Source organism: Pongo abelii, chromosome 19 (genome assembly GCF_028885655.2).
Source record: "Pongo abelii isolate AG06213 chromosome 19, NHGRI_mPonAbe1-v2.0_pri, whole genome shotgun sequence".
Classification (NCBI taxonomy): Eukaryota; Metazoa; Chordata; class Mammalia; order Primates; family Hominidae; genus Pongo; species Pongo abelii.
In genome coordinates, this window is record NC_072004.2 from 11,236,320 (window position 1) to 11,251,031 (window position 14,712).

Below are 14,712 nucleotides of genomic sequence, written 5' to 3' on the forward strand. Positions count from 1 at the left end.
TCTTTGCATTTGGCTGTCAAAGTCCAAGTTCAGAGTTCAGCAGAAACGGGTGTGTGGTCATATGGATTTCCATCCTTAGGCCTGAGTGGGAAATATGGGGCATGGGTGGTCCCTTCCAGGATGACCCACAGTCACAGCTGTGCCGTGTGGCTCCCCCACCACACCAAGAGTGTTGCCAGTTTGGCATAACTGCACCGGTCCTCTAAGACTACCCTCTTCTGCCTATGCTTTTGTTGCGGTCCTATAGGCTGAGCTGATGTAGATATTAGGAGGTCGTAGACATACGGATTTATTTATTACTCAAATATTTATGTAGTGCTTAATAGGTGCCAGGCTCCTTGTAAGCCTTGTAAGCACTTTACAACTATTACATCATTTAATCTTTATGATAACCCTAAGAGGCAGACATTATTTTTTGCCTCATTATTTTGGCCTTATTTTTTCAACAAGGTCACAGAGCTACAGGACACTTAAGTAGCTTGCTAACAACCACCAAGTGGCCAGCATTCCAACTTGGGCTTTCTGGCTTGGGAATCTCAGCTGTGCTGCGTACATGTTGCCTCACCTCCAGGTTTAGGTCTGAGCCCATTGCAAATAAAGAAAACAAGACCAGCCGGGCACGGTGGCTCACGCCTGTAGTCTCAGCACTGTGGGAGGCCGAGGTGGGCGGATCACCTGAGGTCAGGAGTTCGAGACCAGCCTGGCCAACATAGTAAAACCCCATCTCTACTAAACATACAAAAAGTAGCTGGGCGTGGTGACAGGGGCCTTTAATCCCAGCTACTCGGGAAGCTGAGGCAGGAGAATCACTTGAACCAAGGAGGCGGAGGTTGCAGTGAACTGAGATCACACCGCTGCACTCCAGTCTGGGTAACAGAGCGAGACTCTATCTCAAAAAACAAAACAAAACAACAACGCCAACAATCACAAGAATCGTAATGGCAGCAGCAGCAGCCCATTTGCACCTTGTACACAGGTATAGTTATGAACTCATCTGTCCCCTGGTTGACCATGTGGCCCTGCTACCAAATCTTGGTAGCATTTTTTGGTTTCCCAGCTTCCAATAATAATAGGTGCACCTGACACATCCACGTTTTCAACGAATTCTCAAACAATCCAAGTATTTCTGAAAAGTCTGGGTTTGATATTGACGCCACCACATTTCTCAGGCCTGGGGGAATTTTCATATGATTAATGTAAGGAATGGAGTGTGTGAAGATGATGCTGTTAGGATTGAATTGGGCCCCCAGGGGATGCACATCTACTCTCTACCTGGCTCCCGGCTGGCCTAGCGACAGCGCCAGGACAGGCACCCACTGGGATGGAGAAACTCGCTCGGCTTGCCTGAAAAACAAAACAGGCAGGCCGTGCCTTCCCTCACTGAGTCCTGCGACGTTTATTGGCCATGATGAATTTCAATTGTGCTGGGGACAACTCAGACCTGCAGAACAGCTCAATGCAGATGCACAGACATTGTTAACACAACAAATGAGATCTCCACAGCCATTCTGAGCCTCTCTGTATGAGGAGAGCAGTCTTGTGCACACACAAAGCCAGCAGCTGTGTTTTTCAAGTGGACTCTGAGAGAACCGGTAATAGGGAAAACTAAATTAAGCCGTTCTCCTTGGTCCATGTTTATTAAAAATACATTCACTTCAATTGTCCTGGCTACGTGTTTTTATATGAACAGTTCCATTTCCTAGACTGTCTACATGTTACTTAGGTTTTCATCTGTGAAGAGAACTAAAGATTACACTGATGGACCTCTCGTGAAGAGCCTTGAATTCTATAAAAAAATTAATTATATTCAGTATACTTTACTTAATTAGGCAGGAATGCTTTTAGAAAGTTCTTCAAAAACAAGAGTGTTCTCATTAGTCCTTAGGAATAAGAACATTAACCAGAATAGCTTATTCACGGACTAGTTCATCTATTTGGCCTTTTATCATACTTATCCAACAGCACCAATTTCTTCCTACCATCCCGAAAAGAGAAAGGGCATGATTAGGGCTCTAAACTATCCAGTTTGCCTTGCATTTGGCACAGAATAACTTACTGAATAATAGCTGAGTTTGTTTTCTCCTTTCCACAGCATTTAGACAGCTCAGAAAACCAGAGACGTGGCAGAGGCTGAAGGTTTGTTTCCATTGCACCACTTCAGTGAGCAGCAGTATTCATGGGGTCCTCATGGAGGGCATGTTGATTGAGATTTAAAAGAATTACCAGGTGAACTAAGGGGCTCTAGGTTCTCCCACTTAATTTGGGGGAACCTAAGTTTGACCATCTGTTCAGTGAATGAAGATTGGAACAAAAAAAAATCCAAGTTTTCATTTTGATGCTCTTTCATCATATTTGTTTTAAAATTTGAAAACTTCATGAAGTCCAGGGACAACTGGGTAGTTCCTACCAGACTACTGGGAAGAGCTTGGAGGAACAGGGCCCTTACTTCCCACTGGCCTTATGCAAAGGAGGGGTCTGGTGAAGTATATTGGTGTTCTAGTCAGGATTTCATTTGGCAAAAAAGGTGGCTGCTAAAATAGTGTAAAAGGTTGTAGAGCTGTTGATGTGAATGACACACTAAGGTGAAGAGCACTGAGCAGTTCAGCCACAGCTGAGTTCTTAGGTCTGGGTAGATCTGATGCCCCAACGATTAAACACTCTCTAACATCTTGTGTTCAGGGACCATTACAGGGACATAGTAGGTGAAGAAGACAAATGTGACTAAGTGAATGGATGGATGGATGGAGTGTTGGATGGAGGGATGAAGTCTTCAATGATGGATGGAGTGTTTTATGGATTGATGGATAGAGTGTTGGATGGATGGATGAGGGGATGAATTGGGGGGGATGGATATAATTTTGGATAGATATGAGGTGGCTGGATGGATGGGATATGGGATGGAAAGAGGGAGGGAAGGATGAATGGCGGGAGGGAGAGATGGGTGGCTAGATGGATGGATAATCCAGTGGTATACAGTCAGCCCCTGTAGTTTAACCTACCTATGTTTGGAATATGAATTCAGCACTTACTAACTGTGTGACCTTGGGTAACATACATAACCTCTAAAAGTTTTAATTTTCTTAACAACGAAATAGGGCTACCGATGGCACATCCCTTGTAAGAGCATTCTGAGAAATATGAGATCCAATGCATGTAAGAGCCAGTGTCTGGGACATAGTAATCACTCAATAAATGATAGTCTGTAATATCTCAAGCAGACAAGACTGAGGCAAAGTTATGAACAAGGTTTTGTTTATTTTTCTGTTGTCAAGGGAAATCACCTGCCATTTTAAGAACTAGTTCATATCCTGAATGTAGGTGGCGACACGTTAACATGTTGACTGGGCTTGGTCCCTGCAGGTGTTGAGATAACTAAGCACTTAGGGAAATTCAGATACACTTTCATTTCCTCGGGACCACTGACAACAATAACCAAAGTTTTAAGCAAATACATAATTGGTATCAAACTGAATCACTCATTTACTACTTGTTTCTCCATGCCCAAATATTAACTGGCATTTGCTGAATTAGCCGACTCAGCTGGAGGAACCAGGAGGACTCATTAAAGCTGATGATTTGTAGGAAGTGAAACGTATGTAAGAGGCAGTCCCAGTGAACAGAAGGATGCCCGGGCTCAAGTCAGAAGCCTTGGAGTTAAATCCCTGTTCCAATATGTTTTAGTACTGGAATTAGCCTGAACCTCAGTTCCTTGTTAAAAATTGTGGTGATAATAGCTGCAAACATCACAGGGATAAGATGGAAATCACATGAGACAAGGCAGGTGAATGCATCGAGAAATTATTAAGTGCTATCCAAATGTAAGATGATACTTTTGCTATTCAGGTGATTAATACACAATACCAGGTACTGAAGAAAGCTTAAGTTTCCTGGCCTGATCACAATGACTGTTTTCCCTGATCAGATTTGCTGCCTGATTAATTTACTCTCCCCTGCTCGCCACACACCCGAGAAAGCCAAGAAATACACAGACAGAAGGGAGCATCAAACCTAGGCAATAATCCAGATAATTCAGGCAAAAGAATTCTTTTGTTTGATATATCGGATATTGCAGCAAAAGGGGCTCGCTGTGGGTGGGGGAGGGTTGGAAGGAGCATACTACTAAGGTGACTCTTCAGATTCCTAAATCAGACACATCTGTTGTCCACATGGGGGGTGACAGGGCCCTGCTGACAGCCTGTCCTGTCCCGAGTCCCTCACTTGGCTGTCTCTGTGTCTCTCTCTGTCTGACTCTTTCCCTCTGAGTGTCTGTCTCTGACCCCCTTTCCCTGTCTCTTCTGAATCGCATTTTATCTCTGGATTTCCCTTTGGTTCTCTGTGGCTTACTCTCCCTCTTGCTCTTCCTACCTGCTTGCCTGTCCCTCAGACTCTGCCTCCTCTCCTCTTTCTGTCTGCTGGTGCCTGTCACTTTCGCTAACTCTCTTCTCTGAACCTTCCCTGCTCTCTCTTGCTTGGGGTTTCAGACCCCCTCTCACTCTCCGTCTGTCTCTTTGGCTCCATCTCCCATTTCTCTCCTCTCTCCACCTGTTTTCTCTCCTCTCTTTCTCTCTGGACCTCTGCCCCCTGCCCTCCCTTTCTCTCCCTCTCTGTTTGCCACTGTCTCCCTCTCCCTGTTCTCTCAGATGCTGGAAGCTGCTGCCCACTCTTTTGCAAAATCTGCTGTGCTGTTCCTCAGTGACCAATTTTCTTTCCTACGGTTAGAAAGTAGCTCAGGCCTTAACCCATTTCCTCCGGCGTATTCAAATTAATTAGGTGAGACCAGAATCTCACATTTCAGAACTAGAATAATATTTATTGAGCACCCTGGAGAGAAGGGGATGGAAGATGGAGAGGAACCAGAGCAAGGAGGGGGGTCACCAATGGAGGGAGGGGGAGGGGGAGTAGGCAGAGGGACTCACTCTTAAGGCCATGTGGTCTGGGAATGAGGGCTGCCTTCCTAGTTGCCAGAGGGTACTGGGAAAAGAAGGATCCTGGAGAATGGTCACACCTGGGTGTGGGACCAGGAGCATTTCCTTAGCTGCCATGCACTTTACAACATGTGGCAGGGTTCCCATCCTTAGGTAGCCTGTCAGGCAGCCCTTGTTTGAGAAACACCTTTTGCTGCACACCCCTCTCTCTTGGCTGTGCTGACCAGCTCAGTGCAGCCCACTGGGCATCAGGAGCCCTCTCCCAGAAGAAGATACATCGCATAGCACAAGCTGCTTTCTTCTTTTCTCGCATGACCTGGAGATAGCCCCTGGTAACCACAGTTCTGCTTTCTGTCTTTACGGATTTACCTAACTGGGTATGTTATAGAAGCATGGTCTTTTATGGTGTGCTTCTTTCACTTAGCATGATGTTTTCAAGGTCCATCCACGTGATAGCAGGTATCAGTATGCCTTTTTTAAATGACTGAATAATATTCCATTGAGTGAATAGACCACATTTTGTTTTTCCTTTCAGCAGTTGATGGACTTTTGGGTTGTATCTACCCTTTGGCTGTTATTAATACTGCTGCTATGAACCTTTGTACACAAGTTTAATGCAACATATATTTTTCATTGTTCTTGGGAATACCTAGGAATAGATTTGCTGGGCCATATGTTAATTCTGTGTTTAAGGAACATTGCAGTTTTGAGGAGCTGCTAAACTGTTTACCAAAGGGATTGCAGGGTTTTCCATTTCCACCAGTAGTGTATGAAGGCTCCAATTTCTCTACCTCCTTGCCAACATTTGGCATTATGTGACTTTTTGGTTATAGCTATCCTAGTGTGTATGAAAGGGTATCTCAGTGTGATTTACAGTTTTGGGACTAATATCTAGGTATATAATCCATTTTGAGTTAGTTTTTTATACGGTGTGAGGTGAGGCTCCAACTTCCTTCCTTTTCATGTGGCGATCCAGTTGTCCCAGGACCATTTTGTGAAGAAACTATTCTTTCCCCCACGATTTACTCAGATGCATTTTTAAACTGCTGCAGTTGTCACTTTTCATGGGGGCAGAGTGTTGGAGCTGGACTCCTGGTAAGAGGGAAGCCTTGGGGTGGGCAGGGCCCCACCCCTCAGAGATACCCCTCGAGAAGATGGAAGAGTCTTTGCCTGGTATGTGCAAAATGGGAGTGCATTGAGGACTGGGGACCTGGCTCTGGAGTGACAGTATCCAGGTGTAGTCTCTTGTGGCTGTCCACACTCATCTGTTTCCCATTGCCAGTGGGTATCTCACATGTCACACCCACAGAGGGCATCCTGTTTGAAAGCAAATAGGAAAGCGATTCCCCCTAAATTATGAGCCCCTAGATGGCAGGAATTGGGTCCCATTGATCTGTGTCTCTTCAATGACTGATGCATGTTGAGTCGTCAGTCAGTGCATATTTGGTTGTGGAAGCCAGGCGCTGAGTTAACAAAAGTTGCTTTCTCTGAGTAACTGGACCCCTTGAGGGGGGCGGGTCCCTCCTGCTATGGCAGAGTCTCTGCCCGTCTCTCTTTCTTCCTGTGTATTTTTCCCCTGTGTTTGTGATTGCTCCCTCCTCTAAACTCCAGTTGTCTTCACTGTCTGCACCATCCACGTGTTTTGATTTTTATCTTTTCATCTCTATGTCCTGTCTTTGCAGCTCAATCACACCCTTCCTTGATAGCAGGAGCTGTGTGTTGTACTTATTTGGGTCTCCAGTATGTAGTACATGATACTCAGTGTGTGGTTTTGGATGATGAAGTGGTCCCCTGATATTAGTGACCTGCTGCTGAATTTGAGGCCGATGGTTTCAGCCCTTCACCATAGTGGCATTCCACTGGCCAGCTGCTATAGATACCTGCCTGGTATAGGTGGATATTTGGGGAGCCAGTATTTTGAAAGGGCTCAGAGTTTACTGATATGAAACGAGTTAAAGAAAGAAACCATAGTCCCAGCCTTTTAGTCTGTACCTCCAGGCATGGTAACCTTTACCCTGTGTCCCCCCCTGAGACCAACACCAGATGTAGCTGACTATTGAGAGCTGAATGCTGTCTGTCTCTCTCCCTGCATCTCTGTAAATCAAAGGGCATATGAAAGTAAGCCAACTCCCCTCATGGTTGTGCACACCTGCTCAGTGAATCTCATTATGTGATCTCCTCCTTGTTTAGGGCTCTGGCTGACATCTTAAGACAACAGGGACCAATCCCCATAGCACACTGTGAAAGAGAAACTATCTCGGCTATCGATACCTCTCCCAAAGAGAACACGCCGGTCAGATCGTCCTCCAAAAACCACTACACTCCTGTGCGTACGGCCAAGCAGACTCCAGGTAAGTAACAGCTGGGCACCTGGATTCTTTGCTGAGGCTGGTGAGAGGTTTCAGGATGTTTCTGCTCTGGTGGGGCAGGTTGTGGACCATGATGGTGTGATGAGGGACTCTCTCATGGACAGGCAGGCTTGCAAAAGATTGGGGACTCTCTCCCTGGGGTGAGTTTGGAATGGGCAAGACTGCTGCCGGTCAGTGTCTGGGCTGGTTGAGGACTGACAATTTCAGGCACTTGTGACCTAGTGAGTGGCTGGTATAATTCTCTTACCGGAAAAGGAGCTTGCATCATCCATAGCAGGGTATGGCCATCCATTCACCCACGTGGTGGGAAATTTTAGGCTGAGTAGGATGCTAGATATGTGACAAGAAATTACTGTACCCCATTGTAGAGCCTGCTCAACTACTGGGATCTCAAAGAGCTCCTTCCTGAGGGTGAGAATTAACATCTATATTTTTGAGTGACCTTTTCCTGTGCTCTGTAGATTCCCTGGATGTATGATGAGTTGCCATAAAATAACAATATGCCTTTTACTTTTTGTACTTATCATAGCTATAACTGTGAAGAAAATGGCAGGGCTTATTTTCCTTGTCTTACGGGTCAATATATGAAGCTCAAGGAAATTTAGTAACTTGAAAAAGGTCACTGAGATGTTAATAATAATTAAAAATCAGTAATAACAGTAATATAACCTAAATATTTATTAGAATCTTGTTCTGTGCCAAGAGTCATGCTGAGCCTTTTACATATATTTTCTTATTTATTCTCCACAGCAGTCTTAGAAGTACTTATATTATCCCCATTTTGTGTGAGGAATGGAAAGGTTAAGTAACTTTCCCAAGGTCACATGATTAGTAAGAGAGAAAAACAAGGTTCAAGCCAAGGCAAATAGTTAACAACAGTAAGAACTAGGAAACCGTGATATCCTTACCCAGTTAAGGGTATGAATCCAAAATATCTGAGTGGACAGTCTCCTTACAAGTACAGCTTGGGAAGTCATCTCTTGTGGTGAGTGTTTCCAGATAGCCTCTTACTGGTACTAATCCTAGTCCCAGAGAAAGCTTTTACTTTGATGCTTGGATCTGAAATCTGCACATCTATTACTCTACAGTTTTCAGAGAATGGGCAACGTGATCTGAACTAAACCTGCAATAAGGATATATAACCACTAGGTGGCAGTGGGTGTGATCAAATCCAAACTATAGCAAAGGTGCTGATGAGATCAAATTTATTTTCCATTCATTCTTTAATTTTCTTAAATTTATTACGTCAGAAACCTAATATTTGCTTTTAAAATAGCATTCTTAAATCTTTTGAGAACCTAATAAAAGAGGATGACACTCCCTCCTGAAAAATACAAATACATATACATATTCATATTCAGTCAACAGTTTGTATATGATTTAGGGGAATTAATAGATTCATCCAAAGTTAAAAACCTCTGCTGTAAAGGTAAAGATGAGGGCTCCACCTTTGCAAAATGTCTAAGATGCATTTTCAGCTTTAATACCATAGATCCTTAAAACATAAGCAATAGAAGGAATCTTGGCAAAAACTTCTGGACCAGTGGTCATCTACATGGCAGCATTTTAGAATCACCTGAGGAGGTCTTAAAATTGCTGATGCCTGGGCTCCACAGAATCACTAGAATTTCTAGGGATGGTGTTGGCATCACATTAGTGTTTTAAACAACTCCCCAAGGTGATTCTAACATGCGTCTAGTGGTGAGAATCACTGGTTCTAAAGGATTCCTTCATTTTTTGAGTGAAGACACTGAAAACCTAAGCCAGTGGTTCTCAAACTTGGCTGCACATTGGAACCAACTTGGCATCTTTAAAAATTAAGGATGCCTGGGCCCCACCCCCAGAGACTGACTGAATTGATGTGGAAGTGTGGCCTGAGAATGGAGGTGGGTGGGGGCTGGTGGCTAACACTTCCCAGGTGATTCTAATGTGGAGCTAAGTTTGAGAGTCACTGGGCTGTGGGAGTTGCATAGAGGCACCATTGTAACTAATCCTTTTTGTCATTGATCACTGTTGAACCCAACACTGGTATTATCACCACCTTTGAGTAGTGTATTTTGATTTTTCCAAGGATTCATCCTTTGAAGTCAGTCTCCACCAGAACCTTGTTGTGACTCTGAAACTTCAGGTCACTCTGGCATCAAAAGCACCCCTGGTTGTTTATCTTCCCCTCTCTCTGTTCGGGTTTTCTTTGTCTCATTCTCAAGCGAGCTAGTTCCCCACTGCTGAATACAGACTGATTAGGTGGACAGTCTGGATTTGCCCTTAAATACCCTTCACGGGGCAGGAAGATTTGTCATTTCTTCTGGTTTCTATATACCTCGTCTCTTCTAGTGAGCTGAGAAGGAAAGCTTCCAGTTACATGATTCACTTCTATGTTTCAAGAAATTCTCAAATTTCTCAAATTGGAACTCTTCACTTTGCGCTTAGAGATGGGAATAGTATCCTGGCCCAGAAAGCATTCTCAGTTGTGATGCTTAAATTTAAAAGCAATTTCATCACAAGCCGCAGCTTCTACAGATTATAATGGACACAATGCTTTTCCAAGCAGTTGATATCCTTTGCCACAAAATATTGCAGTTTGAGCAGAAGTTGAACAGAACTTTGCGTAAGTGTTTAAAGTGGAAATTTACTGTAATTTTGCCACTCATCAAATCAACAAACCATCAATTGTAGGAGTATGGTAGTAAGTTTTTAGGGGGCTGTTAAGGGAAATATCCAGCAACACCAACAGGCATCAGAGCATATGAGTAGCTTTGCTACTCAAGATGATGTTGGTGGGTCAGCCACATCAGCATCACCTGAGAGCTTGTGGGAAATGCAGAATCCCAGACTCTACCTCTCCTCCTGAGTTAGAACGTGTAATTTGGTGAAATCGCTTAGCAATTAGAGTTTGAGAAGCACCGGGAAAGCTTGAGCATTGAAGTATGTTCCTGAGTTTGCTTTTTGGCCCTGTCTCTTACTATGTATGTGATCTTGGGCAAGATTCTTTGTCTTTCCAAGTTTCTTTGTCTGCTGTTGAAGCCAATTGTACCTGTAGGTCAGAGTTGTTTTAATGGTATAATCAGTTGAACCAAGTAAAGCACTTAAGACAGGTCCCCATACATAGCAAACGCTGACTGTTAGCCATGACCAAGCTATGGAGGCACATCCACAGCTCATGGAAAATGAATCAAATGAATGAAAGAACCAAAGGTAATGCATTGGTGTCCTTAGACCAGGCAGGGCCCATGGGGTTGTGTCTGGGATGAAGGTCCCTGGACTCAAGCCTTCCTGTGGTTGGCTCCTGTCTGAGGCACATCCTCTGGGGATGAAAGTAATTTGTGGGGCTTGGTCAGGGTTTTGGACACTGAAAGCACAAGCTTGGTTGGTTTGGGATGTGGGTTGAGAGTCCTGCAGTAATAATGAAAACAATAATAACACAAGTACCATAGATTGAGAACTTACTATGTATTGGGTACTCTGCCAGGCACTTTATGCATAATAGTGAATGGATCCTGTGATATTTCTTAAATGTGAAAGTTTCTAATCCCACATTAGCAGGAAAATCCTGTCCCCTTCTATAAGAGCCTTTTACCCCAACTCTTCCAGGAAGCACCTTTCCAACTTTAAAGATTGCCCCATAAGGAACACTTGGTTTGAATGTAAAAAACCAGTAATCCCTGCTTTAATCCCTTACCTGTCAAATCTGGCTGCCTGCAGACCCTTGCTACTCAAAGTGTGGTCCATGGACCAGCAGCAACTGCATTCCATTGGAACTTGTTAGAAATGCAGAATCTTGGGCTCTTCCTCAAACCTACTGAATCTGAAGCTGCATTTTAACAAGATCCTCAGAGGATTTGTACACATGATAAAGTTGAAGAAGACCTCTTTTAGCTCAGTGATTATCAGCCCTTGTCACACATTGGAGTTGCGTGGGGAATTCTGAAAATACCAATGCCTGCCCCCATCCCAAAGATTCTAATTTACTTGGTCTATAGTAGGACCTGGCATTGATATTAAAAAAGAAACAAACAAAAACAAACTTCCACATGGTTCTCCTGTCCAGAAAACTTTGAGAACTGAGCTCTTAAAGTTTTGAGGGAACTGGAGGAAAGCTGTCAAATAAGGAAAAGATTCTTTGAAGATTATTGAATGTAGGTTCACATCAAGATCTGCAAGATGGAGACTGGCTAGGCAGAGTGAGTGTGGCTGTTGTAACCAGTCCTCTCCTTAATGGGTGGGGCCGAAGGGAGTGGAAGATTCAGACTTATCTGAGAGAGGGAGGGGGTCAGTATGGAGCTTTGAATGGAGACCCCTGGGCAAAAGCAGGCACAAGTAGAAATAAAAAGATTGTTTAGGGGACCAAGTGAAGTCATGAAGAGATGCACTATCCCTAGCGTTGCAGTTCTGAGTCCAGCACCTTAGAGGCTTGCTGTGGGCTTGCTTTTCATAGATGGGGAGCAGGAGAGACCTAGCATGTTTGCCTGACCTCACCCCCTCCTAAAGAGCCTGTCCTGGGACCTCTGGGGAGAGTGGGGTGCCCATTCCTGGCAGTAGCAATGAAATCATGTGCTGAGGTTACAGAATGTTGATGTCCAACTTCACTTTATCAAGAGTGACATCATCTGGAGACAATAAAAAAATTCATGCCCATCTACGTACCACTGTGAGTTGTATGAAAGAACAGCCAGTCATCCTGCCTGTTGTCAAAGCCATATCCATTAATGGCAGACAAAGGGAGCCAAGGGTCATGACTCTCTAAGCTTCATGGAGACCCAGAATGGAGGCTGCACAGGTGGCAGAGGAGCACTCTGCCACAGTCCTGCATGCCCTGGTTCCCATCCCCCCACGCCTCTCTGACCTCAACCCCTACTACCTTCTGCTTCCCTCCCAGGCTGCAGACACACTAGTCTTCTCCAGACACACTGCTTCTTCTCATGCTGTTTGTATTCTTGCATTGAGATATTCCCCCCTTTCTGTTTCTGTAGCCCCAAATTTTCTAGCACTAGGTATTTGTTTTGTGGAATCTGTTACTCAAGCAGCACTGTTTTGGAGAGGCCTTTCCTAACCTTCTCTGTTACCATCTCCGGCTTTACTTTTCTCAGAGCACTTACATCATCTAACATCATACATTTGTCGGTTCATGTGTTTATTATCTGTCACCATCAGAATTTAAGCCCCAGGTACACAAGGGTTTTATCTTCCTATCATCATGGTATCCTAGGACCAAGAACATCACTTGGAAAATCCTAGTTGCTCAAGAGCTGTTTGTTCAGGGAATGATGAAAGATGACATAGTCCTTTACTTGGATGGGCGTAGGATCCAAGCACAGATACTGGTTATGCAGCCGCTGCATGCTGAAGAACTCCCTTCAAGACTGCATGCCATGTAGTAGCCCTCTCTGTAAAGTAAGTATGGTGTCCATCACTTGCATAACCCATAGGCTGGTCACCAGCCAGCTGGTTGAGCCAGAAGGTCCTGGTATCCAGTGCCCAGTTTTTTTTGTTTTTGTTTTTGTTTTTAATGGAGTCTTGTTCTGTTGCCCAGGCTGGAGTGCACTCGTGCGATCTCAGCCTGCTGCAACCTCCACCTCCAGGATTCAAGTGCTTCTCCTGCCTCAGCCTCCCAAGTAGCTGGGACTACAGGAGCCCACCACCACACCCAGCTAATCTTTGCATTTTTAGTAGAGACCAGGTTTCACCATGTTGGCCAGGGTGATCTCAATCTGTTGACCTCGTGATCCACCTGCCTCGGCCTCCCAAAGTGCTGGGATTACAGGCATGAACCACCATGCCTGGCCTGCCCAGGCTTCTTACCAAGCCCTGCGGCCCCTCTCCTCCTATCTGGGGCTGACCCAGAACTCCATGGGTCAGCGCAGCCAGGGACTGGGAGCTTCGCTTCCATGGCTGGGCTCAGAAGGACTATCACCCAGGGTGCCCTTCCAGTTCTTTCCACCCTGCTAAGAAAGTGTGGGTGCCTTGGAAGCCCAGGCAGCCTAGAGAGTCCCTGTTCCCAGAAAACCTGGGCCGTGCAGCTGAACTGGGAAACTTCTTGTCAGTCTCAGCTTCTCATAGGAAGTAGGACTTTTCTTTTCTCAGTCATCCCCAAAGAAACAGAACTGTTGTTCTAGAGGAGTCTGAGATGATAGCCTCATAAAGTTTCGGAGCTCTATGGAGATGGTGAGATTACCTGCCAGAATTATGCTTGGCCTGTGAGGAAACTGAGGCACACAGGGGTCATTTAAGTGGGAGGTGACATAAATATAGATATAAAGCAATTGAAGCACATCTGACACAAGAGCAAGACAATTTTAAGTCTTCACTCTCCAATATATTGGTTCCTAGCCACATGTGGCTGTTGAGCACTAATTGTTAAAATTAATTTTACCTATTTATTTTTATTTGGTAAGTTTTTATGTTTTTAGAGACAGAGTCTTGCTCTGTCATCCAGGCTGGAGTGCAGTGGTGCAATCTCAGCTCACTGCAACCTCCACCTCCTGGGTTCAAGAGATTCTCCTGCCTCAGTCTCCTGAGTAGCTGGGATTACAGGTGCACATCACCACGCCCAGCTAATTTTTGTATTTTTAATAGAGACGGGGTTTCACCGTGTTGGTCAGGCTAGTCTCGAACTCCTGAGCTCGTGAGCTGCCCGCCTTCGCTTCCCAAAGTGCTGGGATTACAGGCGTGAACCGCTGTGCTCGGTGAGGAGTGTATTTAAGTGTGATGATCTGATTTCTGTTTTCTGATTGCCAAGTAGTGGACAGCACAGGTTAATGAGAGAACTTTCTATGACTTTCTCTGACTTCTCTTTCCACAGGAAGACACCCTCCTATAGAGGGGGCGAGGTGATGCAGAAAGAGCTTGTAGGTTTCACAGTAAGACAAACCAAAGACCAAATTGCCCCTTGGTTTGTACAGCCTGGACCTTAGTCCAGGGCTCTTAAATAGGAGTTGGCAAACGTTTTCCGGAAAGGGACGGATCGTCAATATTTTAGGCTCTGCAGGCCGTAAGATCTCTGTGGCAACTACCCAGTTCTGCCCTTGAAGCACAAGAGCAGCCATAGATGATAAGTAAATGAATGGATGTGTGTTTTCATAAAATTTGGACGTATGTTTCCATAAAATGTCATTTACAGTAGCAGGTAACGGGCAGGGTTTGGCCTGTGGGCTCTAGTTTGTCAGCCCGTCTCTGAAAGTCCCAGCCATCTTCCATGCGGTGTTTCCTTCCACGTGGAATGTGACTAGAGACATGTCCTTCTCTGGGATCCCGTAGGGGAATAGATGGCAAACACAGAGCTGTGAGCCCAGGAGGTGTCCTGACAATGTCAGGTCCCATTCCCCTCTTTCCCTCCCTGAGGCTCTAGCCAAGGTATTGCTTGATTCTGATTTAATAGCTGGTTGAACCAGGGCTCATGAGACCTGATGAATGAATCATGT

General features: G+C 44.9%; 1 protein-coding gene across 2 annotated transcripts in view; it reads left to right on the forward strand.

The window, feature by feature from the left end:
- Window positions 1–14,712, forward strand: part of SHISA6 (shisa family member 6) — a 321,052-nt gene that overhangs the window by 14,364 nt on the left and 291,976 nt on the right. For both annotated transcript variants that reach the window (XM_009251306.4, XM_009251308.4), the window contains exon 2: window positions 7,116–7,276. In XM_009251306.4, the coding sequence (XP_009249581.3) occupies window positions 7,116–7,276 (161 nt within the window). The remainder of the gene's footprint in view (window positions 1–7,115; window positions 7,277–14,712) is intronic.